The 26,610-nt window shown below is 54.8% G+C and overlaps 1 protein-coding gene across 2 annotated transcripts; it reads right to left on the bottom strand.

The window, feature by feature from the left end:
- Positions 1-26,210, bottom strand: TPRN (taperin). 2 transcript variants are annotated; one of them, XR_007769984.1, is made up of 5 exons: positions 24,129-26,210; positions 5,434-5,614; positions 4,662-4,792; positions 3,328-3,627; positions 1-243 (listed from the first exon to the last, which is right to left on the bottom strand). XR_007769984.1 is itself a non-coding variant. In XM_050926340.1 (4 exons), the coding sequence occupies exons 1-4, from the start codon at positions 26,208-26,210 to the stop codon at positions 3,565-3,567; spliced, it is 2,457 nt and encodes an 818-aa protein (XP_050782297.1). In that variant the 3' UTR covers positions 1,649-3,564. The 2 variants fall into 2 exon arrangements, 1 of the variants encoding a protein (XP_050782297.1); XM_050926340.1 differs by lacking the exon at positions 1-243 and having other exon boundaries at positions 1,649-3,627.
- Positions 26,211-26,610: the final 400 nt, after the last annotated feature.

The following is a 26,610-nucleotide window of genomic DNA, read 5'->3' on the forward strand; positions in this document are numbered from 1 at the left end:
TGCCTATGCCCGATGGCCCACCTCGGCCCGGAGCCCTGAGTCACCCCCTTCCCCACTGCGGGGCCCTGGAGGGTCTCAAAGAAAAAGAGTGAAGTCCTGCTCTAGATGAAGTATAGTAGCCTCAGGGACCCCCCCACCCGAAACAAGACTTTGGCTGAGAGGCGGAACTAGACGTGCAGCTCCGGCCGTGTGCATCTCCCCTGAGTACTCTTGCCAGCCTGGAGTCACTGGATCTGTTTGTACCTGTAAAACAGCAGCATGCAAGTCACGGGCCAAGCACTGGTGATTGGCTGACATGGCTCCTGGCAGGGTCAGACTTGGAGTCAGGGCCAGTTCAGTGCATTAATAACTTCAAATTCAACTAAGCAACTTCCTTCCCCTGGAGCTGCAGCTCAGCAAAACCTCCAGCCAGGGGAAGTTCCAAGGACTAGCACCGAGGAACGGTCACCAGCAGGACTGCTCTGGTCAGCAGAAGAGGAGGAAAGCACCTCCTCAGGGGGTTCCGTTTGAACGAGATTTCAACAGGGTCACGCTTTGGTCCACGGCAGAAAGATCTGCCTTGTTCCAGCCAAGTATTTGTGAGCTACCAGGAATTCTGCTGCCACGCTCCCATGCCCTATAGCCAGTGGCTCTCAAACCTTTTTCTACTGGTGACCCTTTCACACAGCAAGCCTCTGAGTGTGACCCCCCCCCCAATAAATTAAAAAACACTTTTTATCTATTTAACACCATTATAAATGCTGGAGGCAAAGCGGGGTTTGGGGTGGAGGCTGACACCTTGCGACCCCCTCAGGGGTCCCGACCCCCCGTTTGAGAACCCCTGGTAACTACAGATTAAATGCAGTTTGATTTATGCCAGTGGTTTTCAAACATTTTAGGCTGCATACACCTTTCCAAATAACGCAGTCTGCTGCATCGGACCCTATCTATTCATAGGCACAAGCCTTACAAAAGAAAACATGTTGTTCCCCATTACAGGATTTTTCGTGTATACCCCTGGCCAGAGCTCATGTACCCCCATTTGAAAGCCACTGGTTTATGCTGTCCCAGCTCTCCGTGGGACTCCCCTTTCCACACGGTGAAGAGTGACTGTGTGGGAAGCAGAAGACGGGAAAAGTTGGAGGGTGTGACACAAAGGAGGCAAGTTCAGGGTTTGGGTCAGCACCACAGTTCCTGGTTTTCTCCCCTTTGGGCCAGGTGAATCTGCTCCTTTCCTCACCCTGCTCACCAGCCATCCCTCATTCCTTCTCAGCACCAGCTGCAGACCCTCTGCACTGCAGGTGTGGAACCAGGGGGCTCTGAACTCAGCTCTGGAGATCCGGCCTGGTGATCTTTCCAGGCCCTTTTTCTGCTTTAGAGACTCTCCAAGCTGCAGCCCCTTTAAAGAGCCTCCCCTGTCCCTAACTCCCCCAAATCTTCCTCTGCTCTTCTGGCCTATGGGGAAACACTCCGCTGTCCATTGCCGGCAGCACAGCAGGTGGCTAATTATCAGGCACATCAGCATGCTTAGTGTTTGGCAACTGGACCAGGGTGCAGTCAGTAAAAGTTCCCACTCCTCTTCTCCTACATGGCTTGGTGCCTCCCACTGGCAATAGCATATGCTGCCCTCCCTCCCCAATACCCTTTCTGAGAATGAAGAGAGTCTCTCAGGTTCCTCAGTGTGTATTTCACTGAACACCTCACCACTGGCTAGTAGGGACAACCATCAGCACCAAGGGCTGGCTCACTGCCATGATATTTACTGGATCCCATTTATCAAACCACCAAGAAAGTTCTTTCAAATTTCTGTAATTCCAAAGTACAAATCACCAGGCACCACCACACGTGGGAGTCTCATGGGTCCTTTCATCTGATTTGGAAGCACAAAGTGTTACAATGGCAGAAAGGGGGGCAGGGGTTACTGGGCTCCTCCAGCAAACCTGGCGAAGTGTCAGGGGAGCAGTTGAGTTTTCAGAAGTAGCAGTTCCCAGTTAGGTCACTGGGGGCAGGGGGCTGGCACCGCCAAACCTCTGGCCCTGAATGCCAGAGGGTACATAGACACACGCTCCCCTTCTGCTTTGTACACACTATTATCAAGGCAAGTGCAAGGTACACAAAGGATTTTCCATTCAGACACAATCAGAGATAACGTGATTGGACACAGTCAGACAAACAAACAAATCAGTAGATTTAAATCAAAAAGACAGGAGCGTGGTCCTTTGAAGGAGGTGGCAGGCTCAGATACCACCCTCCCATCCACAATGCCCAAATTGGCCAGCTCTGTGCTGGTCACATTTCCTTTAATCTCAGGAGCACAAGTCACGTTAGCAGCTCATGAACATTGGTCTCTTACAGAGCACACTATTCTGACCCCGAATCTCCAGTACTAGAGATGTGTCCACCAGCAGTGAGAGCCTAGCAGACTGCATTGCATATTGGCCTGCATTACCAGTTAGTGCCAGAGAATTATAAACCCCCTAGAGAACAGCATATTCCTTATTCAGGCCCCTGTGGAAGAAAGCAGAGAAATGGCCCATTTGCACTTGGAGCAGAGGAGTGAGAAAGGCCAGGTGCAGATTTAGCAGGGCAGTTTGACTTGGAAAGCAGGTGAGCTCTCCATTCTGAGTTTGCCCCGGGGCCGGGAGCACAGGCACTGGACGTGGCTCGGGCCCAGCAGATGGCATTCAGGTTCACAGGCAAACCACAGCAGAGTGACCGTACTTAGAGCCTGGACACCAACAGCTGAGCTAGGAAGATCAAAGCTATCGCTAGTGCTTGGGAACTCTTTCAAGGGGCCAAGTCATGCAAGTCCAGCTGCCCATAGGGAGCAAACCAGCATTGTAGGCTGGGGACACTCCAGCTCTTATCAATCAATCATTCTCCTACTGATCTGCAGCAGAGAACAATTTGCCCATTCTCTTACCACGCTTCACCCCCAGTGTGCGCACCACCCCTTTCGGCCAACGAGGCTGCCTCATTGGCCCACAACAGCTGTGTATCAGGCCCAGAAACATGCTTGGCCTGGGACTTAGCTATTAACCTCCAACAGCCTCCAAGCTTAACACCAAAGTGGCAGCAGAGGCCCCTGTTGCCATGCAGCTCCCAGTCCACAGCTGCTTTCATGGGTCCAACTGCTAACTCAATTTGCAGACAGCCCTGGAGATCCCTCAGTGCTCACACCGCAGAGACTTTCCACACTGAGAAGTCAGTCTCCAAGCCTTTCTAGAGCCCACTCTGGCTGGAGAAAGTAAGAGCAAGGCTCTAGCCCCTAAGTCACTCTCAGAAGTCTATCGGCAGCTGCTCTTGAAGGAGGAATGTGTAAGGCCACTGGAAGAACACGTCAGCTACCTTGGAACTAGCAGGTGTCCCCCAGAATCCAGTGCAAATATTCTCCCGAAATGCCCAGTGACATCGAGTCCCCTGCAGGGACAAGGTGGAGTGGGCTGGGGCCAGCAGCCCATTTCTGTGGGGCTTCAGAAAGTCTCCATCCCACGAAGCGCAGCCGAGGACACTGAGAACAGAACACCGGCGAAGCTGCCCAGTTCCCTGCTCGGCAGGCGTGCTGCAGGTGCAATGGCCCAGGAGTCAGAAGTACAGGGCAGGCTCACTGCTGAAGTCTGAGAGGCCACGGTGATCGGCCGGGGTAAGCTACAGGAGAGAAGAGAGGAGTTGGAGCAGAAGCCTTGCTAGTCCTTTTGATGCAGTAGGGACTGTCTGTGTGGGAAGTGGGAGAGCAGGGGAGGACTTTAGGGGATGAACGATGCCAGGGCCTGTAACCTGAGCTAGGTAAGGGAGGGGAAAGGTCAACACCTTTGCCCGGGAAGGGGACAAAGGAAGGGAGTGGCAGGAGGGAAGCAGTTTGAGTTTGGGCTTGGGGCTGTGTGGGCGGAATTCAGGGTATCCTAGCTAGGATCCAAGCATCCTGAAAGCCCAGAAGGACTCGGTGGAGGGGTCCTGACTGTGCCTGCAAGCCCTGCTGTAACCTGTGTTCCTGTTGTTCAATAAACCTTCTGTTTTACTGGCTGGCTAAGAGTCACTGTGGGTCCCAGGAAGAGGGGTGCAGAACCGGACTCCCCCACACTCCGTGACAGTCCTATGGCCGGGGGTGCCCATGCTTTGGGACGGCAGTGGCCGATGACCAGGCCCCAGTTGTAGGCTGAACGTGCTTTATCAGTCCCCAGAGGGAGGCACGCAAGCTGATAGCTGCATTAGTCTCCCCGATGCATACAGGCAGCGGGAGGCCACTGGCTGCAGTGAAAGCATCTGACCCTTGGTTCCGCTGTGGGCTCCCCGCTCCACAACGCAGTGTTTCAGCATGGAAGGATCTCCCCCTCTCCTCTGCATCCCAGCTGGTGGCAGCACTTCAGTGCTCGGCCAAGAGCCGGACCACAAGAAACAGGCTCAGGAAAGCACTGCTCTGAACCACGGACAACCCCGTGTCTGCTGATTGTGAGGTGGGCACAACCTCAGAACAGCAGTCACGCCCCCGTCACCCGCAGTCTCCCCCTCCTGGAAAGCAGCGCCCCCCCAAAGCTGTTCATCCTCCCTCTGCCTGCCCAGCGCAGCTCACCAGCCCTGCAGGGAGGGGGACCCGCCACACAATGTGACTGAGCAATGGGGGGGGGGACACGACCCCACATACCCCCCACCCATTCCTGCACACCTCTGCTCAGAACTCTCACCATGACCTGGTTCCCTGGGGGATTGGCCTCTTTCAGGAGGGGCCCGGCGGCACTGGCAGGCTGCTCCTCGTATTCCTGCTCCTGCCACTTGCTGAACTCCACAGAGTGTTTTGGGGTGTAGCTGGAGAAACCTGCATGGAGGAGAGACGGACACATCAGAGCTACTGATCAGAGCAGGACCCCAGCAGCCAGCCAGCTGCTCCCTCCCTCCCCCAAAAGTGGGATTTCCTCTGGGCCATGTCACCCAAGCCACAGAGGGTCCGGCCCAGCCTGCTGCACACGGGAAGAGGATTCACTGCCAGGCTCCTGTCAGGGGGTCGATTGGGGGCTAGTGGAGGCCTGGGCCCCTAGGGTGGGGCTCTGCCCAGGTCTAGTGGCTGCAGCTGCCCCCTCTGCAGATGCCCCTGCAGTTACACTCAGAAGGGGAGCAGCAGGGCAAGCACTGACAATGCACAATCCACTCAAGGTGGGAGGAGCTTGGGGCTCCCTTCCCCCTATTTGGGCCTTGTCCACATTAAATTCCTTTTAACACCCACTTCTGCTATGCTGCTCACAGGGACTTCAGGAGCCCTGCAGCCATTTGCCTATTGCTGCTCCCCAACCTGCCTTGATCTGGGAGTGGGGTCAGTCCTGCTGGGTTGGGTGCAGAGCACCGACGCCAAGTGGGTGCTGCCTAAACCCTGGTGAGTCCCAAGCGCCAGCACTGCCAGCTCAGCCTGCCCATAGGCAGGTCTGGAGCAGGAACAGGCTGGCGACAGATTGCCCGGCTCACCTGAGCTGGGCACGTTGGCGTGCATGGTGCAGGTCGGGCGTGGAATGAACAGGGAAGGGGGCTTGTCCTCGTCCTCCTCCACTTCTGAGGCAGACTCTTCCTCCTCCTCCTCCACCAGTGAGCTCTCAGAAGGGTACTCAAACGTGGTCTGCAGGCTTGTCTCGCTGAAAGAGATCTTCATCTGGAGAAGAGCAAAGAGAGTCATTGGGAACCAGGCCACAGAGCCACCACTACCTACTCCGGCTCAGCCGGGTTGCTGACAGGTGCTATGACTTTGCTCCTGGTTTAAGATGCACCTGACCCCCGACTCGCCCACAGACCCTCCCAGCTTCACAGCACTATCTAAAGGGGAGACAGCAAACTGGAGCAGGATGTGCAGCCAAGAATCCCATCCTGGGCTTCCCGCTCCCCTTCCCTGGGCCAGGGGCTCTTAGCGCGGGCTCCTCGCCTGTCATGGTACCACCAAAGAGGAAGCCCTCAGATCAAGCCAGGCCCCAGAGCACTGAACAGGTTCTCGGTCAAACCCAACCTTCAAATCCCAGCATCACTTCAGAGCTCTCTGCAAGGAGCATCCGTTCTCCCTACAGATTGCTCTGGCCACGGGGCTTGCATGCAGTGCACTGCAGCAACCCAGTCCTCTGGGACTCCCCCTTCCACAGGCCCTGCCTGGACACAAGGGAGCAGTCCCCCTGCTCCAAACATCAGGAAGTGCCTCCCCATACGTGAACAGAACCCCAGGGTAATGCCCACCAAACGGTACCTGTCTCCCCCACTTCCCACTCTCCCTGCCCCCAACGTGGCAGCTGAGGCCCCACAGGCCTGTCCAACTGCAGGGTGAGGAGCTCTGCCAGCCCAGTGAGCAATGGGGAAATGGCCACATCCTTCGCAATCAGAGCCCAATAATGCCCTTGCCTGGAAGGGGAGGCTGGCAGCTCCTGCCAGGCAAAACTGCTGGCTAGAACCCAGTGAGACTCGCTGCATGGCTGGTCCCCAACGTGCCTACAGGTGTCTCTGATCAGTTTCCCCAATGCAGTTCTGGGCAGCAGAGGAAGCACTAAAGTCTGATCCAATTACCTCTGCTCCTGCTCCCAGCAGCAATGACCAGAGCTGTTCATGGGGCGGGGATCTCAAAAGAGAGGCCAGGAAGCACCTGAGATCCCTGCCCAAACCATGGCTGCCATGGGGGCAAGGAGGGGACCTTACTGCTAGCCAGTAAGAGCAGGCAATAGGCTGGCACCCCACTTTCCTCCCACAACTCCAGCCTTGCCCTTCCTGTTCTTAGCCTGAGCCAGCACGAGAGACAGGAGGCACCTGCATCTTCCCAGCAAGGTTTGGGAATGGAGAAAACAGCTTCCAGCTGCGGTGATATGAAGGCCACTCCATGGAGGGCAGGCTGCCCTGGTAGGCTAGCGCGCCCAGCAGAGGCTCTGCCCTTTGGGAAGCAACGTGGGATATGCCACTCTGGAAGCGCAGCAGGCACCAGCTGATAGCAAGAGTCCATCCCCGCTCAGCCATGCCAGGCAAGCAGGGCATCATGTCCAGACTCCAGCCTGCCCGGAGACTGGTCACAAGGACGGGCTTCCTAGCTGCACTCAGGTTTCTAAGCTGAAGTATTCTAATCATCTCTGTAGCTATTGGGGGGGTGGGGGGAGGCAGTGCCTCCTCCCAACTGCCTCCCCTCAGCCCGGGGCAGCTCCGATATGGGCCAGAAGCACCCCCAGCACCTGTTATCCCTTTCCTGCTGGGCTGAAGGAGCCCCAGGGAGAGCAGGGCAGGACTTGACTGGCTCTGCCTGAGCCTAGGGTAGCCCCTGGAACCGGATGGCTCCCCACCCCTACACAACCTTCGAGAGAGGTGAGACCAACCAGCAGTTCCAGTTCCTGATTCTCTGCCCCAGCCCCGGGCAGAGCAGCCTGGGGGTTACCCTAACCCCTACTAACTGGCGTCAGTCCCCTGGGGACCCCACTGCTGCTTGGAATAGTTGAGCACAGCCTGCAACAGCCACTGCCCCTTCCATGTCTGATGTGCCCCTCTGCACCCCAACATGCCACCTGCACCCAGGGCAGTGGGAGCGGTGAGGTCAGATCCAAACATGCCAGCTCTTTGTCCACGGGGGAGCCCCTCCACCCCGCTCCACAGCACAGGAATCACAGCTGCCCAAAATAGCTGACTGTGACCCCTGGAGCCTGGGGCTGAAGGGGAAGGTGTTGAAGGAGAGGAGATGGCATTGGTGTACCCAGAGTCTGGCATCATGAGGCTGGTCCCCGTGCTAACCAGCAACACGTACCCAGTCTCCCCAGGCACAAACAGCAATTGTAAACAGGTGTGCTAAAGGAGGCCCTGAGCAGGGACCAGATGGCCTCTCACTGGGGCATGGGAGAAGGAGGGAGCTAGAATAAAACATCTACTATTGACATTCAGCCAGTTATGACAAGCAGATGTTTGGGAAGGGATGGGAACCCTCCTGCTTCAGGACTTGGCCATTGGCAGGAGACTGACTAGATGGCCCAAGTAGATCCAGGATAGCACAGCGGGGTACTGCAGTTCCCACACTAGGAGCTGTGCCCCAGAACAATCCTGCACTGGCCTGGAGACGGGCATTTTCCATCCCACATTTTGGTTCAGTGATCCTAAGAAGCTCCAGAGCCCTACCCCACAATCTGGCTGCTCAGAGATCCAGTGAGTTAGTACCTGAGGCTTGGCCAGCATTGCTCCTGAACATGCCGAATACCAAGGGGAGGAGCGGTGCCAGGCTCCAGCCGTTAACCTGCAGCTGGCAAGGACAGAGGGATACCGACTCTGTTGGACGGCAGCTGAACCAATCCGATCATAATTCCATGTTGAAAGAACAGCTGCAGACAGACTAGCCAAGGTGCCAAGCCACTTCGTGCAAGAAGTGGCATAAAGAACATTGAGAAGAGAGGAAACAGTGGCCAAACACGCCCACAGCTGCAGCACTCTGGGAACCAGGGCTATTCCTGGGGCGCTTTCAGGAAGGGCCCAAGGGCGTCATCTCGGGGGCACAGTAGACAGGGGAGGAGCAGTAAGTAGCGCGGGGGGCAGAGCGGGTTCATGCAGAGGGCAGAACCCAAGAAGTAAGCAGCGAGCAGCAGAACATGATTTCCTGAGACGCCCTGAGGCTGGGGGTGGGCAGGACTGCCTGGACTGGACACTAGGCTGACTGGCTCCCCTTCACCTCAGGCAGCAGGACTCTTCGGAGCTGAGCCCTAGCGACAGACAGGGATTGCTCTGCAAGATGAACGGTGCTGGCCAGCCTTTGGTTTGGTAGCCTGGGGGTTCCTCTCTTCCTGCACTGGAGCCCACCGAGGGTGGTGCACACCACACCCCTCGTATGGGCAGGCTGCCCCAGCTAACTGCCATGTTACCGCATGACCCAGCCCCACTGAGGCAGGTGCAGTCCATCTGCATTAGGGTAACACAGACAATGCCGTTACCCCAGAGAGACACCTCCACACAGACAGGGTGTCCATGATGCCACCTCACTAGCGTCTGTGACCAGCATGCAGGGTGACTAGCAACGCACTACGAACGAGCCACATTATGGAACCCAGAGGGGCTCAGTGGGGTTGGAGGGGAGAAGCTCCGAGCCAGCCATGTAGAACAAAACAGTGGCCACACTGTGCAGGACTGGGCTTGGCGCTGCAGCTGCTCACCCACGAACAGTGCTAGTGTAAACAAGCTCATTCAGTTCCCAGTGTATTCCCCTAAACCCCGCCCTCCCGCTCAGTTAATCCATGAGATCCCCTGACGTAATCCTGACCCTTGCTCCCCAGTGTCTCCACTCTGGAAGTGCCAGAGCAGCTGACAAGCTCCACATACACGAGCTTTCCTCCTCTCGCCTGTGAGCGGCACAGTCGCACAGGGCAACGCTCCCCCACCGAACTGAGAGCAGAGAGCACCAACCCGAATGGAAGGAGAGGAAGTTTAAGTCAGCCCAATGATCAGAGTTGGAGTTTGGGCAGGTCACCCAGTTAATACCCCTCCTCGTCTGGAAGAGTGCCAGAACCTTCACCCACCAAAGAATCCGGTCCTTGGAGAGCCACTTCCAATCACCCCTTACAGCCCTATCAGTTAGGATAGACAATCGCCGCGCACACACCTCACACCAGCAGCACCTGGTTTCGCTTGTTGCTTCCCACCCCAGTGCTACACTTGCCGTGCCACAACTTCATGTGCGAGAATGCCAAGATACAGGCCTGTGGTGGGGCAGTCTCAGAGATGGAGTGGACTGGAGGGACACTCAAATCCGCCAGGAAGCAGATGGTATTAGGGAGATCGATGGAGCTGGTGGCAGTAGGGCCTTTACAGTTAGGATCAAGGAACGGTAGGGCTGATTCCGCTGGGAGAAAGCCTTGTTAGGGTTCAGAAAGGTTACTGACCTAGGGGAAACAGCCGCCAGTAAGTGGAAGATGGGGTTAAGGGAATGCTAGGCACTCACTAGTCACACATGCAAGCAGCCTGCAGGCCAGGGCCTGACATTCACCCTTAAGGACTAAGAGCGGAATGACTTCCCCAGGCACCTGCATTCACACCATCGGCTCCTGGGAGTTGTTACCAGACTTGGGACTTTCCCATGTTGCAACATGTTTCTGCTTCTGACCAGCTGAGCAGCATTTTGGCAGCCAGGCACAGCCTAGCTGCTTTGACCTTCCTCCAACCCATGGCGTTGGATTCCTGCCCACACGCCCGTTACTGAAGGTCAGTGAGCAGGACACACTCTGGGGCAAGTGTGGCCACAACACAGGTAGCCCCCCAGAAAGTCACTGGGGATAGGGGAGGTTAAGATTCAAGCTCACCTCTGTAGGCAAAGTGGCTCCATGCGCTCCGAACGGGCTCTCACAGACGGGCTGTGCGTTAAGCAAAGCCAGAGTCTCTGGGACCCTGAAGGGAAGCAAAGAGTCGGGACAGGGGTGGGAGTTCCCTATTGCGGCCAAGGCGGCCTGCCAGCGCTCAGCACATTCCAGCTGCTGCTCAAGGAAACAGGACTAAATAGATGAGAGCAAGAGACAACCCTGACCCTGCTACTGGCTTCTCCAAAAGAAAAGCTGCCTGTGCAGCTCCCCATTGTGGGAAGCACTAAGCCAGCACGGCACCATACCGTGAGCACTAGGCAGGCTGGGGTGTGCAGCACACTTGGTGCACAGAGCAGAGATTACTAGTGTACAGCACTGCCGGCCCCCGGAGTTTTACTGGGCCTTTTAAAGCAGAGACTGTAAATCTATTTGCTAAACTGGGAGCTGCAGACAATATTTCCAAGAACAGTTTGATCTCTTCCCCCCCGGGCCACAGGTGTCTAGCAATAAAGTTATCCTTCTGCAGTTTGCTCATGATGGTTACATCATGGCTAGAAAGAAAAAAGGGAGTGTCCGTGCAGGCTTATCTCAGAGCCTTACACCCCCAGGAAAGGTGGGACTGGGGGGAGAACATCTCAAATTCTTCACAAGGTATTCACACAGCAGTGATGCAGGAAGCGGGTTCTAGATCGTGGAATCACAACGGAAAGCCTCTAGCTAGCCTCTGCCTGAGATACGCAGGCTTCAGAAGCGAAGTCAAAAGGCACCAGCAGCTAGCTTGCTTCATTTCATTCCCAGGGCAAATATATTCAGGGCCCAGTCACAGGAGCGCACCAGTCTGTGCATTTCAGCTGTGGAACCCCCCCTTGCTGAAGCGCCATTAGCAGAAGGAGCAGAATGGTGCTCCACAGCTGGTGTAGCTGACTCAAGTTCTACTCTTACATCTTAACTGCAGGTGCTGATGTCTCAATGTTTCATTTCACCAATTACTTTACCCAGCCCCATGCCACAAACGCCATGTCCTAGACAGAAACATGTCTGAGCATTAATGCTTCATGGCAGGATGGAAGCCGTCCCCCATTGAGTGGTGAGAATGAGGCCATGTCTACATCTAAAATTTTGCAGCGCTGGTTGTTACAGCTGTATTAGTACAGCTGTATAGGGCCAGCGCTGCAGAGTGGCCACACTTACAGCAACCAGCGCTGCAAGTGGTGTTAGATGTGGCCACACTGCAGCGCTGTTGGGCGGCTTCAAGGGAGGTTCGGGGAACGCGAGAGCAAACCGCGGTGAAGCTGGTCTCCTTTCCCGGTTTGCTCTCTCGTTCCCCGAACCCCCGAACAAGCAGGTCTCCTTCCCTGCGGTTTGCAGGGTGGTTCCGGGAAACGCGAGAGCAAACCGCGGCGAAGCTGGTCTCCTTTCCCGGTTTGCTCTCGCGTTCCCGGAACCACCCAGCAAACCTCAGGGAAGGAGACCTGCTTGCTCGGGGTTCGGGGAACGCGAGAGCAAACCGCGGCGAAGCTGGTCTCCTTTCCCGGTTTGCTCTCGCGTTCCCGGAACCACCCAGCAAACCTCAGGGAAGGAGACCTGCTTGCTCGGGGTTCGGGGAACGCGGGAGCAAACCGGGGAAGGAGACCAGCTTGATTACCAGAGGCTTCCTCAGGTATGCTGGGATACCTGCTTATTCCACGGAGGTCAAGAAAAGCGCTGGTAAGTGTCTATATTTGATTACCAGCACTGGATCACCAGCGCTGGATCCTCTACACCCGAGACAAAACGGGAGTACGGCCAGCGCTGCAAACAGGGAGTTGCAGCGCTGGTGGTGCCCTGCAGATGTGTACACCTCCTAAGTTGCAGCGCTGTAACTCCCTCACCAGCGCTGCAACTTTCTGATGTAGACAAGCCCTAAGGCAGGGCTGTCAGGAAGGCACAAGGTGCTGGTAAGCCATGTGATGTCTGTTTCCATGGCAAGTAACCTGTTTACTTGCCAAGGTTTCCCAAGTACTGAGAACAGAGCACAGTCTGATCCCAAGGGGCCGTAGGTTGTGCCTGGAGGCAGCATAACAGACACACATGGATCCAACAACAGCACCATAGATTTTTAATCTATGAAGAAATCCAGCCCCATGGTTTGGGGCAGTGCTGAACGGGTGAACGCACCAAGGTCCCAACCACACTTCAGTGTTAATTCTAGGCAGGGTGTGTCACAGCCGTCCTGCCCAAGCCTCAGCTTTACGGTCTGCTCAGGCATTCGCCAGGCCACCGCATGGGCTGCACAAAACGTAACATTCTGCATGTTTACTACATCTCAGCTCCATATGGGATTCTGAATCCAGGTCTAACCAGGGACAGCTAGTGGCTGCTCCGAAGGAGGCCAACACTTCAGGAGATAATGTCTGAAGAAGCTCTAGGGTTGCTTTGAAATCTAGTCAGCTAGTTTAAACCTGCTAGTCCAGGGATGGGACAGAGGATGGGACATGCTTCTCCACAGGCACAGAGCCACAATCTCTCACCTGTCCTGACAGTGCTGAGCAGCGGCATAGCCGTGTCAGCTCTGCGCAAGCTGGAAAGCTCGTCTCCCTTGCCCACAGAAAGTTACCTTTTATTGGACTATTACCTCACCCACCTGGCCCAGTGCTACACGGGGCAGTGACTCAGTCTCACAAGCAGGTCTGCAGTGAAAGCTGTCCATTATCTCAGAGCTGTGGCAGCAGGGGAGTGTATTCTGTTACTTGGGCTTTTTGCAGGGGAAGCAGTTTGGAGCCATCTATCATGGAAAGTCCAGATACCACCACAATCCCATCCCGGCTTTCTGCACCTATCCCCCTACGAGGCCCTCTCCTGCAGATCGACAGGGGCTCTGGACTGTTCAGAGGTGCAGTACAAACAGAGCCGAAGGGGGAGGTACTGATCCAAATTCTCAGTTCCAGACTCCCCACTTCAACACTTTGTCAGCTCCTGCCAGCTGGATGGCAACGTGTGACAGAGCAAGGGCTGGCGCCACACCCGAGAACAAAGCATCTCAGAACAGACAGCTCTGTATCTATGGACATGGAACTACATGGGAGCCTTCACGGACACCAGCCAGCCATGCCACCTACTTGCTCAGCAGCCAGGGACAATGCAGTCCCATTGTGAATCGCACTGGAACCTGTGACAACATGAGAATTTTCGGAAGTATCTGTACGAATCCTAGGCGTGCCTCAGTTTCCCTCTGCACTTTGGAAAAAAGTTTACGTTTCCTACTCAAACAGCGCAGCTGGCAGGAGGTCTGGGGTGTCACCTGGTTGTCTGGAGGGAATGAACAGGGTCACAAAACAACTGGCTGAAACAGACCCCAAATCAACAGAGTATCCAGCAAGACAAAAACAACCAATGAGCGAACAAGCCACATCTAACAGCAGAAAACCCTGAGAAGACCAACAAGGAAGAGAGCAGGAGATGGAGTTCATCACAGCTTGGCCGGCTGACCACGGCACTGGTTTGACTATGACTGGACTATGACTTAACCTCTGCCTGTCTGTACCGCAGAAGCACTATCACATTATGTAACCAGGTGACTAACAAACGGGTACCTTGGTTTTGAAAAGGCTGCCTGTGTCATAGTAAAAGCTCCCTGAGAGCACTGCTCCTGGAAGGAGCACAGAATAAGCCTCTAGCAGGAGCCTAGCTGGGCAGGATTTGCTGCAGAGAAACAGGGATTGCTGGTGCCAAAGAGACCCAGCACATTAAACAGGTCACTCTCAAGAGACTGGTTATGAGGCTGGGGCATGGAGTCCCAGAGTCTGGTCTATGACACATGCCAAGAAGGTTTTCATGCCGACTAGAGACACTGAGGCTAGTCCTCCTGGGGTTACTTGTCAGAAGGCGTCAGGGAGGTTGTGTTACCATGACAGGTGATGACACAAGTATGGTGATTATAGAGCAGCCAAGTGCTGGCAGAACGTCATCTATGGAAGCCTGGAACAGCCTTGGAGAAGCTTTGGAACAGCCTTGGAGAGTTTTATATCCCTAGGAGCAGCCCTGTGGTAGCAGAGCATTTGCAATGGTCCCAGGAGAACCATCCCTCTACCTTCTTGGAAAGGGGTTTTGTACAACTAGAAGGGGGATCTAAGAACAGCTATCACAAGATTTAAACCCTTCCAGTTTCAAACACAGAAGACACGACAGACGGCTCAATCTCATTCTAGATTGAAAAACCAGGCTCCGTGTCTTAGCTGGTGGAAGCCCACAGTAATGTGGGAATAGGGGAGCCTGGAACCAGTTCTACCATCACAGGTTACAGATTGCATCACTAGGCCTGCATCTCCAGCAGCCACTTCAGGGCCCTGCAAGGGCTCTTCCTGGATTATTCTGCCAGTAATGCTGGACAAGCATTTTCCTGTCGTACTCTTTGCTGAGGCAGGGAAGGGGTGAGTGTGAAGTTAGTTACTCCATGCTAGGCTACTATGATGCCATCCCACAAGAGTCTGCCAAGGCAAGTTCTGTTCAGTGACTAACACTTTTGCCCCATCAGTTGAGCGTCAGTGTTTCTACCTGTACAGAGTAACCCCAAAATTTACCCTGGCTAGCATGCCAGGGAGCGCTGGGCTGCTGACAGAGAAGAGTGTCTATAGGATCAGACACCGGTTCCCACGCCATGCTGCTCAACGAGAGAATCTCCCCTTACAAAGCCAAGTCACAAAGCTGCTCTGTGTAATCAATACACTGAAGCACATAGCAGATGGGAGGAAGGCACCTGGACTCAAAATATTAAATTCCATGTAAGGGAAGAGAGTTTCAAATTCCTAGTGAGAAGAGGCAGTGCAAGGAGAGAGGCATCGAGGGCATCAGGAAGTAGAGTTCTTCCAGAACTCAGCACGCTCTCAATATCAGCCTAGGCTGTGTTCCAACAGCCTCACAGCTCCATTGGGCAAGTGGAGTTTGTTACTCGCGTGTGACAGCGTAGCTATTCACCATGCCTCAGGAGAACGACTACACTCCCCTGCAGATCTGCAAGAAGGAAACTGCACCAATGTCTTCGGCAGCTGAGTTAGTAGCTTACCCGTTTAATGTAGGTAATGTCTGCAAGTTGCACAAACACACCTCCCCTCCCCACTTCCAAACAACAGATCTCATCCAAATGCAGAGTGAATTGCTATCCTGGCCATTGGGGGGGAGGGATAGCTCAGTGGTTTGAGCATTGGCCTGCTAAACCCAGGGTCTTGAGTTCAATCCTTGAGGGGCCATTTGGAGATTGGTCCTGCTTTGAGTAGGGGGCTGGACTAGATGATCTCCTGAGGTCCCTTCCAACCCTAATAATCTATGATTCTATGAGGAGCCTGTCCACACAGAGTTATTCTGGAATAACTATGGCACTAACACTTCACACCCTATGTTAATCCAAATGAACTTTCAAGTGCAGACAAGCCCCAAGACTCTTGATGCCATAGACAGGCCTGAAGTGGAGATCTCTGTACCGGTAAAGAAGGATCCTGGTTTGTAGACCAGTCTGAGGTACTCCATGTGTGCCGGGCTGATGGATATGAGGAAGAACATAACCATGAGGCAGATCACCCCAAACGGCTCCTTTACAGTGAAGGAGAATCTGAGAGGGTCACCATTCTGACCTTTCATCTACAGATGAGCCTGAGCCTTCTCAGACCTAGAATGGAATAGAAGCCTCCTGTGTTCTAGGAAATACTGGGAACAGAATCCCCTTCCTATCCTGTAGAGGAGCTTCTCCTAGTATTCAGAACTGAAGGAGACAGGTGCCGGTCTCTCAGCATTTTGAAAGAGGGTTCCCTCACCAAAAAAAAAAAAAAAAAGAGGTTTAGAGAGCAGCAATAATAGAATAATGTCACTGGAGACTTTTCAGAATCGATGTGCTGGATATTTGTTCTACAAAGAAACAAAAACATGCTTCCCTAATGGAGAAGGCAATGAGTCTCCCAAGTTGCATTGGAAGCTCCCAGGTGTGTCCTCAGACCTGCCACAGTTTTCTTGAGGCGTTTGCTTATGAAATCTAGCAGTGTGTCTCAGAACAGAACCTGAGAGAGGCCTCGCTCAGATGACTGCAGGCTAATAGTGCTCGGCTCTCGGACAAGAGGATGGCACTCCCTGTGGCATGCCCAATACAAACCAAAAGCGCAGACCAGGAATCTCATTGATTCAAACTGTCTTTATCTTTACCCAGGATCTCCCCCAAGACATAAGGTGTGGCTGATAATGGTTTCACTTCTCCAGGAACAGCTAGTCACACACATGTGGCCCGCCCAGGGATTATACTGCAGCTTAGTGGCATGTCCTCATCCCACTGCACAGGAGCAGGAATTTGGCTTTTATGGCGGTTGTTTTTCTGTAGGTCACTGTTCACCCTGCTGCACTTGTAGAGGCTGACCAGCAGCAACACACTGGAGCTAGCTGCAGACTAAGAGACAGCCCTGCAGCAGTTACCTTCAGGTTTTCTTTGCTGACATAAGAGCTATGGGTTTTGTTGAACCTCTGACTTTGTTTCCTACAGATGGCAAGGAAGAGGTTCCTACTTGCCTGCACTCATGCCAATGCAGGGATTCTGAGCCCACTGGGGATGGCCAATACCAGGGACTGGAGAGAAATTCTGTAAAAAACAAGTTAAATGGAGCACTTGAAGCGGGCGTGCCAACCTCTTCCAATAGCAGGAGGGTCTGATCCAGCCCAGGGATTAAGGAGACAGATCAGAGATATTTTCAAATGTAATCCAGCAGCACCAGGGCCTTTCAATCCCCACTCCAAGCCAGCTCTTGCCTCAGGGTCTTGCTGGGCCACAGTGAGCATCACAAGTTGCCCGTGCAAAAGAGAAGCCTCCTGTTAGTGTAACAGCTCCTCGTGGGATGGGCAGCAGGCAGAGAGAAGGGGCTTGTGGGCAGATCAAGTGCAATAGCCCTTCTTATAGAATGCAGTCATCTTAATTGCTCTTTATTAGGAGGAGTGTTTTCCTAAGGCTACTCCTGGGGCTGCAGTAACCCTCCTTCTGGCAGAGGGGAGCAAGAACAGCAACATACCCCCTTTCCTTTCCTCTTTGTCCTCCAAGCCAACCAAGGCAGAGTGCACTGCTCCCACTGTGCCCTAGGCCCAAGAGCCAGGGGCTGGCTGTGGTTTGCAGCATGGTGCCTGTTTCATGAACTCTCCTCTCACATCACAGTCTAGGAACAACAACATTACAGCAGAGTGGGGAGAGCGGCTGCTCCTGCGAGAAGGCATCTCACTCACTACTGACTAAGAGGGACGAGGTGGGTGAGGTAATAACTTTTATGGGTGAGAGAAGCTTTCAAGCTCCGCAGAGTGCTTCTTTGGGTCTGGAAAAGGCACCCAGGTGGTGTCTACACTGCAATTACACACCCACAGCTGGTGTTACTGGATAAGATGACAGATCAGCATAGCAAGAGTCTGCCCACCCAGGACTGGATCTCTCCTGAAACAGGACTTTGACCACAGAGCCCATTCATCACTCCGCTTTACAATCCACTTCTTGCTCTGCTGTGTATTACAGCCTTGTCCCTGCAGGTGGTAGGTGTGTTCTTCCCAGCAGTAATAGGAACCGTAGTCCGCTTTACTGGAGCCTGCAAGGCAGCAGAGCAATGGTAGGAATCCATTCCTGGAGCAGGTCACATTTCATATCGCCCTCAGCGAGGCTCCATCATGCAGAGGGGGACACATACACTAGGGTTGGAGGGAACAATATGCCGACACTGCTACCAACAGTTCAGCTCCACTGGCGTTACAAGCTGCAGGAAGGACTCCAGGAGGCCATTGGTATTTTAAGGACCATGTCACGGAACTCTGCTCAGAGCAGGTCTGCACAATGGTGCTTCATTTGTGGCTGCCAGCACCTGGCCTGGATGACAGCTCCGTGTCCCACTGATTCAGTTCTGCTGGGGGTACCTGGTAGAGCAGCAGTTCTAGAACTTCACTGCACCACAACCCCCTTCTGACAACAATTACTGCATGGCCCCAGGAGAAGGGACTGAAGCCTAAGCCCACCCAAGCCCTGCTGCCCTGGCCTAAGCCCTGCTGCCCAGGCAATGGGGCTCGGGCTCTGGCCTCAGTAAGTCTAACGCCAGCCCTGGCAACCCCATTAAAATGAGGTTGCAACTCACTTTGGGGTCCCAACCCCCAGTTTGAGAACCGCTGTGGTAGAGCAACTGAAGGGCAGACCGACTGTCGAAGCACCGCTGTGCAGACCTGCTCTGAGCAGGGTTACATGGCACGGTCTTTAAAATGCTTGTTCCTCATTGCATGAAGAGGAGCATTTTTGTTGAAGAGCCTTTTAATTTTAAAAGGAGATTTGCATACCACGTTTTAAGCAGCACAGTGACATTAGAAAATGCAACAGGTTGGAATGTGACATGCATGTCTGCAGGGAGACTATCACCAAGAAAAGCCCTTCACAAGCAGCAGCAGGAAAGCACTGAGATTAGATAGTTTCATAGCCGAAGGATCTCACTCTTGTATTTGTACCTGGCTGCAACTCCACACTATGCAAAGCAGAACAGAGCAAGTCACACTAATGCTGAGACCTCCGCTGGCTCTCCAGCCATCCGAGTCCTGCTCATCACTTACCAAGCCTCAAATGGCCTGGTGCACAGCTAGAGACAGGCGCTCCAACAGGACTCCTGAGCACTGGATGCTCACTGGGGACCAGGCACCTCCTAAGACTCAGGGCGCAGCTCCAGAGCTGGAGACATGAATCTCTAAACACACAGCAGGTTCTACACCACGACCTATAGGCAGCCTCGCAGGCACAGAAGAAAAGGAAGTCTTCAAACCAAGACTAGCATCCCCCTCCCACAGAGGCCTCCCCCTTTCTTAAGCAGCCTGCAATCCTTGCTGCCAACTAGCACAGACATGACAACCATCAGGTGCTTGAGAGAAACCTAGATTTGTATCTTGGCTTTGGCAGATGACCAGCCTGAGAGAGAGACTGGGTCACATAAGCTCACTGGGGATAGGTTTTACACCACTATCTCCCAGGCATTTGATATTCAATATTCCTCCCTTCCCTGCAAAGCCCAGAGGGTCCACACCCTGCAGTGAAGCCCAGCTCTCCCTCCTGAAGTTGCCATGCTCAGAACAGCTCGCTAGCCTGTTTAGGTCCTTGTACCACTTCAAGGCCCCGGGCATGCTGAGACACCCTATACTGAAAGGACAAGCCACCTGTTAAGGACAGGAGACCACCACATAAGCCTCTGCCCCCCCTCCCCCCGCCTGCCAGAATAATTATGTTAGTTACTTCCTCTCTCAGCCAGCACACACAGTCCGCTCCTCGCCAAAGCATCTCACAAGTGAGCCGGCTGGATGAGCAGACAGTCCGACTTGTGATTTCAGATGGAGTGTACTTGCCACGTGGCACTTTGCTACATTGCATCCTAAAGCCACGAGGGCTCAAGTAGCACCAAATGTGGTTGAAACATCCAACTCTAAAATCGTTTGCTGTACTTTGGAACTGCCGGGGTAAGGCCTAAAGGAACCTTGCACAGGAACAGGAAACAACTCGCATGTGCCAGATCCTGCACATATGCGGCACCCAAAACAACACATTTATTATTGTAGGGTCATCTCACAGGGCTCAGCCTTTATTTCAGGGGAACAAGCTCTATGGAATCAGGAGAAGAAAAACAGAACTGCAGATAAGCCCCTGGGTAAACCCCCCCCCCCGCCCCTCAGGTCTGGGGCAGGAAGAGAAATGGTGGTCCTGGTCCAGCCAGCTAATGCTCAGCTGAGCACTGCACTCTGCCATCTTTGGGCATGGATGACAGCGTGGCAACAACAAGGAAGGGTACTCAGTCTCCTAGCAGCCAGCAAGTGGAATGAGACCAGCTAATCACAAATCTGACTGTAAAATACGTCAGAGCAGGAACTAGGCTGTTGAGATTTTATGCACTCTGCAGAGCCACAGCTGTGTCTGCACATTCCACAGCGGGCACAGTAATGCAGGCCCCATTCTTACAGTTTCAATATCAGTCATTAAACTAAACATAACACTAAACAAACAGCTTAATCAGATTGTATGGCGAACACAACTGACACACGGAAGGGCACATTTACCAGGAAAAATATCACTTGGAAGTCAAAGAGAAGCTCCTCTCCTGGAGAAGGACTTTTCTTACACAAACCATTCACTGCAAAAGCAGAATTTCACTGTGATCACGTTTACTATAAGTTGTTAAAAAGGCAGTCACTTTCCCTGCTTTCCTAGAAACCATGTCCAGGCCTTGTGCCCATTCCTTACAGTTAGGGCTGCGAGTCTCTCAAGGAAGTCTCAGTTTCTGTGACTTTCTGTTACCTCTGTGACTTCTGCAGCAGCTAGTGCTGGCTCAAGGGATGCCCAGCTTGGGTAGCCCCTGGCCAGCAGCAGCAGTATGGGTGTGCATGAGATGGGCTCAGAGCTAGAGGTTGGGAGATGCAGGAGGCACTTACCTTAGGGTGGGGGGCTCCCCAGCTGCCACTGGCATGGCCCTGCAGCTCCTAGGCGGAGGGGTGCATGGGCAGCTGCAAGCCCTGCCCCTGCAGCTCCCATTGGCTGTGTTTCCCAGCCAATGGGAGCAGTGCAGCCAAAGCTTGTGGAGCCCCCTGGCCCCTCAGGAGCTGCAGGGGCTGTATGGGTGTGCACACCCATACAGGAGCTGCAGGGGCTGTATGGGTGTGCACACCCATACAGGAGCTGCAGGGGCTGTATGGGTGTGCACACCCATACAGGAGCTGCAGGGGCTGTATGGGTGTGCACACCCATACAGGAGCTGCAGGGGCTGTATGGGTGTGCACACCCATACAGGAGCTGCAGGGGCTGTATGGGTGTGCACACCCATACAGGAGCTGCAGGGGCTGTATGGGTGTGCACACCCATACAGGAGCTGCAGGGGCTGTATGGGTGTGCACACCCATACAGGAGCTGCAGGGGCTGTATGGGTGTGCATGAGATGGGCTCAGAGCTAGAGGTTGGGAGATGCAGGAGGCACTTACCTTAGGGTGGGGGGCTCCCCAGCTGCCACTGGCATGGCCCTGCAGCTCCTAGGCGGAGGGGTGCATGGGCAGCTGCAAGCCCTGCCCCTGCAGCTCCCATTGGCTGTGTTTCCCAGCCAATGGGAGCAGTGCAGCCAAAGCTTGTGGAGCCCCCTGGCCCCTCAGGAGCTGCAGGGGCTCACCCAGAGCCCCTGCCAGCCCTCCCCACCCCCCAGCACCAGTGGGGGTTCCAGGCCACTGCCCTCCCCCGCAGCACCCGGGCCACCTCCCCCAGCACCCATGGCACTCCCGGACCATTCCTCACAGAGCACCCGTGGCCCCCCCCACCCAGGTTTTAGTTAGGCATATATAGTAAAAGTCATGGACAGGTCATTGGCCATGAATTTTTGTTTACTGTCCGTGACCAGTTCATGATTTTTACTAAAAATACCCGTGACTAAAACATAGCCTTACTTCTAGTGTGTTGAAAAATGGGAAAGTGTGCTGGGAAGAGCTACAAAAATGATTCAAGATCCACAGGACAATGAGAGGAGCAAAGAGCTCAAGATCTAAGAAAAGATCAAGAGGCAATTTGATCAGTCTGTAAGTTCCTACAAAGGGAGGAGACGTGGCACTGAACATGCAAACATGCATGCCCTTGGTGCCAAGGAATGCTTACCACAGGCACCAGTGACAGTGCAGATCTATGACGTGTTCAAAGCACTACAGGGACCAGGAGAAGGCGCATGCTAGGCATAGAACCAAACTACTGCCAGGAAAGGGACTATATTGAGGCAATCCTGTCCTCTAAACCATGAGAGGGCAGTGGTGTGGGCTTCTGTGTCTAGCTATAGATCTCTGCTCTATAATTAAGGGTTCTCCAACCTCTCCACAGCATACATCACCACATGCTTTGTTTCGATACTGTATTGTGGTAGGGAGTTCCACAGGCTAGCTATGTAGTATGAAAGTTATTTCCTGAAATGCATTTATTCCCTTTCAATTTCACCAAATGTCCCTTTGTTCTTGTACTGGGGAAAGGGTAAACTGGAGTGCTCGATTGACCCTCTCCCCTATGCTTTGTTTTATGCCCCTTTCACGACCCCTTTATTCCTCTCTTCTTCAGTCCCAATCTTGTCAGTCTCCAACCATAAGTAAGTCTCTCTAGGCCTTGTCAATTTTATCATCTCTGAGGCACCCACTCCCATCCTGTAATTCAGGAGTTCTCAACCCCTCAGGGCAGGGGTAGTCAACTATTTCTTGTTAAGGTCCAAATTTCTTGGTCAAGGTCCAGACTTCAGAGACAACAACAATAAGATTTTGGGGATTGTTCAAAAGCATCTGGCAGTCCAGATTTGGCCCGTGCTCCACCTATTGACTCCCCCTGCGTCTACTAAAACATTTGCAACAGGGAGATCTGAACCAAGTGTAAGCTTACTTTACTGCAAACATTCCACATCAGGGCATATTATTGACTTCTGAGACTATTACATTGCCCTTAGGTATTTTCTAGCATGTTCTGTACATCAACTAGTTTGCTTTTTTGACTGCCGTTGTACATTACGGAGAGAGATTCACTGAACTCTCTCTCGAGTTGTTAATTTAGACTCTAGCTCTGTGTCTGAGTAGTTCAGGTTATTCCCTCCAGTACAAGTTACTTTGCATTTATCAACAGTGAGTTTCATGACATCCTGCTGTCCATTCATCAAACTTTGTTAGATCCCTTTGAAGTTCCTAAGTCTTCTGTAAGCTGATACGTTTGTGCCACTGTACGCTGTCCAGCACAATGGACATTAAACAGTGACAAAGACCAAAGCGGCTGTACTCCCTAGCTAACTTTCCACATTCGGTTCATCCAGTTCAGAAGTTTCCTCTAAATATTACACCTGCTTGGGCCACCCTGTGGACTATTTCCCCCAAAGTCTGAGTTAGGGTTAGAGGTTTAGCTAGCGCGATGTATTCTGCTGTAATTCCCACTTTGGTTTGGTAAAGACAAAAGACATTTGGCGTCACGTTTCAAACTTACAAGCCAGTGGTATTATAAGCTCTTAACTACTAGGCAATACAACAATGGATTTTAGTATTAGATGCTGTAACAGTTCAAGCCTGCTCCTCTGTCTAGATGATTACATCAATATAACTATGCCTGTTACACATGCATAAATATGCACAAAGCACGATTCTGAATCCCAGCCTCACAAGAGCAAAGTCAGCTCCCACCTAGTGAGAAGATCTAGCAGTCATTATGTCTTTGAAAGCCATTTGACAGCAGTCCAGGCTGGCATGTGTATTTCTTGGAGTTATTTCAGAGTTGTACACGGATTCCATCCTAAACAAAAGGCACTGGGGTCTAATTTCAAGGAGTTAAGCTGCTGTTAACATCCCAAAGCTCTGCCTAGTGTGGCCCTACTAATCCCTGAGACACTAACAAGACCTCATTAACTCAGACAAGAAGCCAAGTTTATGTCACCTCATTATACAGAGCAGCAGCGAGGTAGCGAGCACGTGGAGAGAAGTGCAGAGCTAGAGTGCACATTAGCCACCGCATACAATACTGGGAAAAAAAAGTTAGGTTCAACCCAGCTAGCCATCTGACACACCTCACTTTCTACTCATTCTTGTGAACATTCTCAATTCGTTCTGTTTAAAAGACAACATCTGAAATGCAGTCTTGCTCTGAAAAGTGACTGTAGCACACCCCGAGGGCTGTTTCCCATTCTGAGGATGTACCTAATGGAACAGAACCCTTCTGAGTCTCCCAAGGGCTGTGCTGGCTTCACAAGGCTAACAGGAGCAGAAGCCGTTACCACTTCTGTTGCCTTCCTACCACACACAGAGCAGCTGGGACCATGAGCCTGATACACATGGGGAAGACATGGAGTCACTTTTCCGAGCAGAGCTGCCCTGGCACTCCCGTCAGGTTACCTTTTTGCGGCGAGAGCCCATCTTGCTCATGCAGGACCTCTCCAGGGACAAGTAGCCGCCAATCACCTCAATCTCATTCACAGTGGGGTAGCGCTTTTTAAGCAGTGGCCCAAGATCCAGTTGGGGCGCATCAGGGCTCCCCAAGGTTTTGCCCTTGCTTCTGCTTTCCTCGTTGTCTTCCTCTTCTGATTGCTGGATTCTGCTGGCTCCACTGTCAACCTCCACCCCAGAGTTGGGTGGCTTCCTTTTGGGCACTATGGTGAACGTATTGCTGCCTCTCTGCTGCAGGGCAGAGGAGGCAGGATGGGGTCTATACAGGGGTATAGCAGAAGCCTTCATCCCCAGGGCTGAGGTAGCTTCTTGGGGCTGCTCTGAGTTCTTCAGTCCTGCATCTGGGCCCATCTCCTGGGGCAGGCCCCCAGCATCCAGCTCCACAATATCATCATCAATGTAAGTCACAGGCACCAAGAGCTCTTGAGGGGTCTGTGAGGGGGTTATGGGTTCCCCCTGTTGCTCACATACAGGGTTCAAGGATGACAGGTCCCCTGCAGGCTCTGTCAGACACTGTCCCCCGCCACGGCGGGGCACAAAGAGGAAGGAATTCCGTGAGTTCAGGCGCAGATTGGCCAGGGCCTGCGCTTGGAGATCATGGGCAGGGATGGCGGCCAGGTCTGGCTTGGGGGCTGGGCGGATCTCAAAGGAGACCCCATCTCTGAGGACAGATACAGACAGCGGCTGGAGAGGGCTGGGGGTGGCACTGGATAGGGATGGCTGGATCTCTTTGCTCATCTCCAGCTTTGGCCTCATGTTGGCGCTGGCAAGGGAAACGCTTGGCGATGGCACCGGAGGCACCTTAGCACGCGAGGTCCTGCCCCCTGGGCTGGCATTGTGCTCCAAGGGGCCATTGGTAAGTGGGGCACAGCTGCCTGGCCGCAGACCCCGGGGAGTGACAGTGAAGGAGTTGGAGCCGATCTTGTGCAGGAAGCCACTGGCCTGGGAGGTGCTCGGGGGGGCAGCAGTGCTGACTGGGGAGGCCGGGGCCTGCCGGTTTGGCGGTCTAGCTGGAGGGCCTGGGACCGGCTGAGGGGCAGCAGTGCTGACTGGGGAGCCTGGGGCCCGCCGGTTTGGGGGGCTGGCCGGAGGGCCTGGGACCGGCAGTGGGGCAGCGGTGCTGACTGGGGAGCCTGGGGCCCGCCGGTTTGGGGGGCTTGCCGGAGGGCCTGGGACCGGCTGGGGGGCAGCAGTGCTGCCTGGGGAGCCTGGGGCCCGCCGGTTTGGGGGGCTGGCCGGAGGGTCTCGGACCAGCTGGGGGGCAGCAGTGCTGCCTGGGGAGCCCGGAGCCTGCCGGTTAGCAGGGCTGTCTGGAGGGCCTGGGACCCGCTGGGGGGCTGCAGCGCTGACCGAGGAGCCCGGGGCCGGGAGTGGCCGGGGGGCGGCGGCGCTGGCTGGGGGGCTGATAGGGGAGTTTGGCTCCGCGTCCCTGCTCCGACGCCGCCGGCCCCGCGGCCACTGGTCAAACTTCTGCAGCAGGCGGCTGACCCTGCCGGCCTGGCCGGGCTCGACCGGCTCGTAGACGAAGACCTGGGCGGCGCGGATCTCGGTGAGCGCCGAGCCCTGGCGGGCCAGCAGGTCCCGGAGCGAGTCGCGGCCCCGCGGCGAGGCGGCAGGGGGCGGGTCCCGGGCGCCCTCCCCGGCCGCGAAGCAGGCGGCGGCGTCGGGCTGGGACTCGATGATGAGGATGTTGTCGGCGCGGATGGTGCGGATGCCGGGCACGGCGCTGTACAGCTCCAGCAGCTCCTGCAGCGGCCGCCCCGCGCCCCGCCGCCCGCCCCCGGGCAGCCCCTGCCGCAGCCGCCGCCGCTCGCTCTCCAGCCGCATGAAGGGGTTCTCGCGCAGCGGGCCCAGGCTGTCGGCTAGCACCAGCCGCTCCTCCGGGAGCGCCGGGCCCGCCCGGCCGCCGCCGCCCGGCTCCGGCTCCCCGCCCGCGGGCGGCTCCGCCAGCTTGGCCCGCTTCCGCTCCAGGATCTCCCGCTTCCACACGGGCAGCGCCGGCCCGCCGGCCGAGGAGAGCGGCGGCTCCATGACACGCGCGGTGCGGACGGCACTGCCAGGCACCGGGCCACCCGCCGGCCACCCCCCGCCCTGCGGCGCCGCCCTCTCCTCGCCCATTGGACAGCGGCGGCGGCGGCACCGCCCCTCGCACCCGAGCGGCGCCGCCCATTGGACAGCAGTTCCGTCACGGCCAGGCCGGCCGGTTCCGGGTGAGAGGCGTGGCTTGGAAGCGGGGGCGGGGCACGTGCGCGCTGCTGGTGGGGTTCCCGCCTGGAGCCGCGGCGCCCGCGGGCTGCGCTGTGTCCCCGCCGCCTGGCAGCCCCGCTCACCGTGTGCGCGGCAGGGGGCGCTGCGCTCGGCCGGCTCCCGCCCAGCCCAGCCGGGCTCCCCTGGCGCGGGGCCCTCTGCACGGCGCCGGGCTCGCCCCACG

Source organism: Gopherus flavomarginatus, chromosome 17 (genome assembly GCF_025201925.1).
Source record: "Gopherus flavomarginatus isolate rGopFla2 chromosome 17, rGopFla2.mat.asm, whole genome shotgun sequence".
Taxonomy (NCBI): Eukaryota; Metazoa; Chordata; order Testudines; family Testudinidae; genus Gopherus; species Gopherus flavomarginatus.

Coding starts and splice junctions, on each gene's coding strand:
- TPRN (XM_050926340.1), bottom strand. CDS start 26,210: ATGGAGCCGCCGCTCTCCTCGGCCGGCGGGCCGGCGCTGCCCGTGTGG. Junction 5,615..24,128: donor TGGGCTCTCGCCGCAAAAAG/GTAACCTGACGG, acceptor GCTCTTCTCCAG/ATGAAGATCTCTTTCAGCGA. Junction 4,793..5,433: donor CGCCAACGTGCCCAGCTCAG/GTGAGCCGGGCA, acceptor TCCTCCATGCAG/GTTTCTCCAGCTACACCCCA.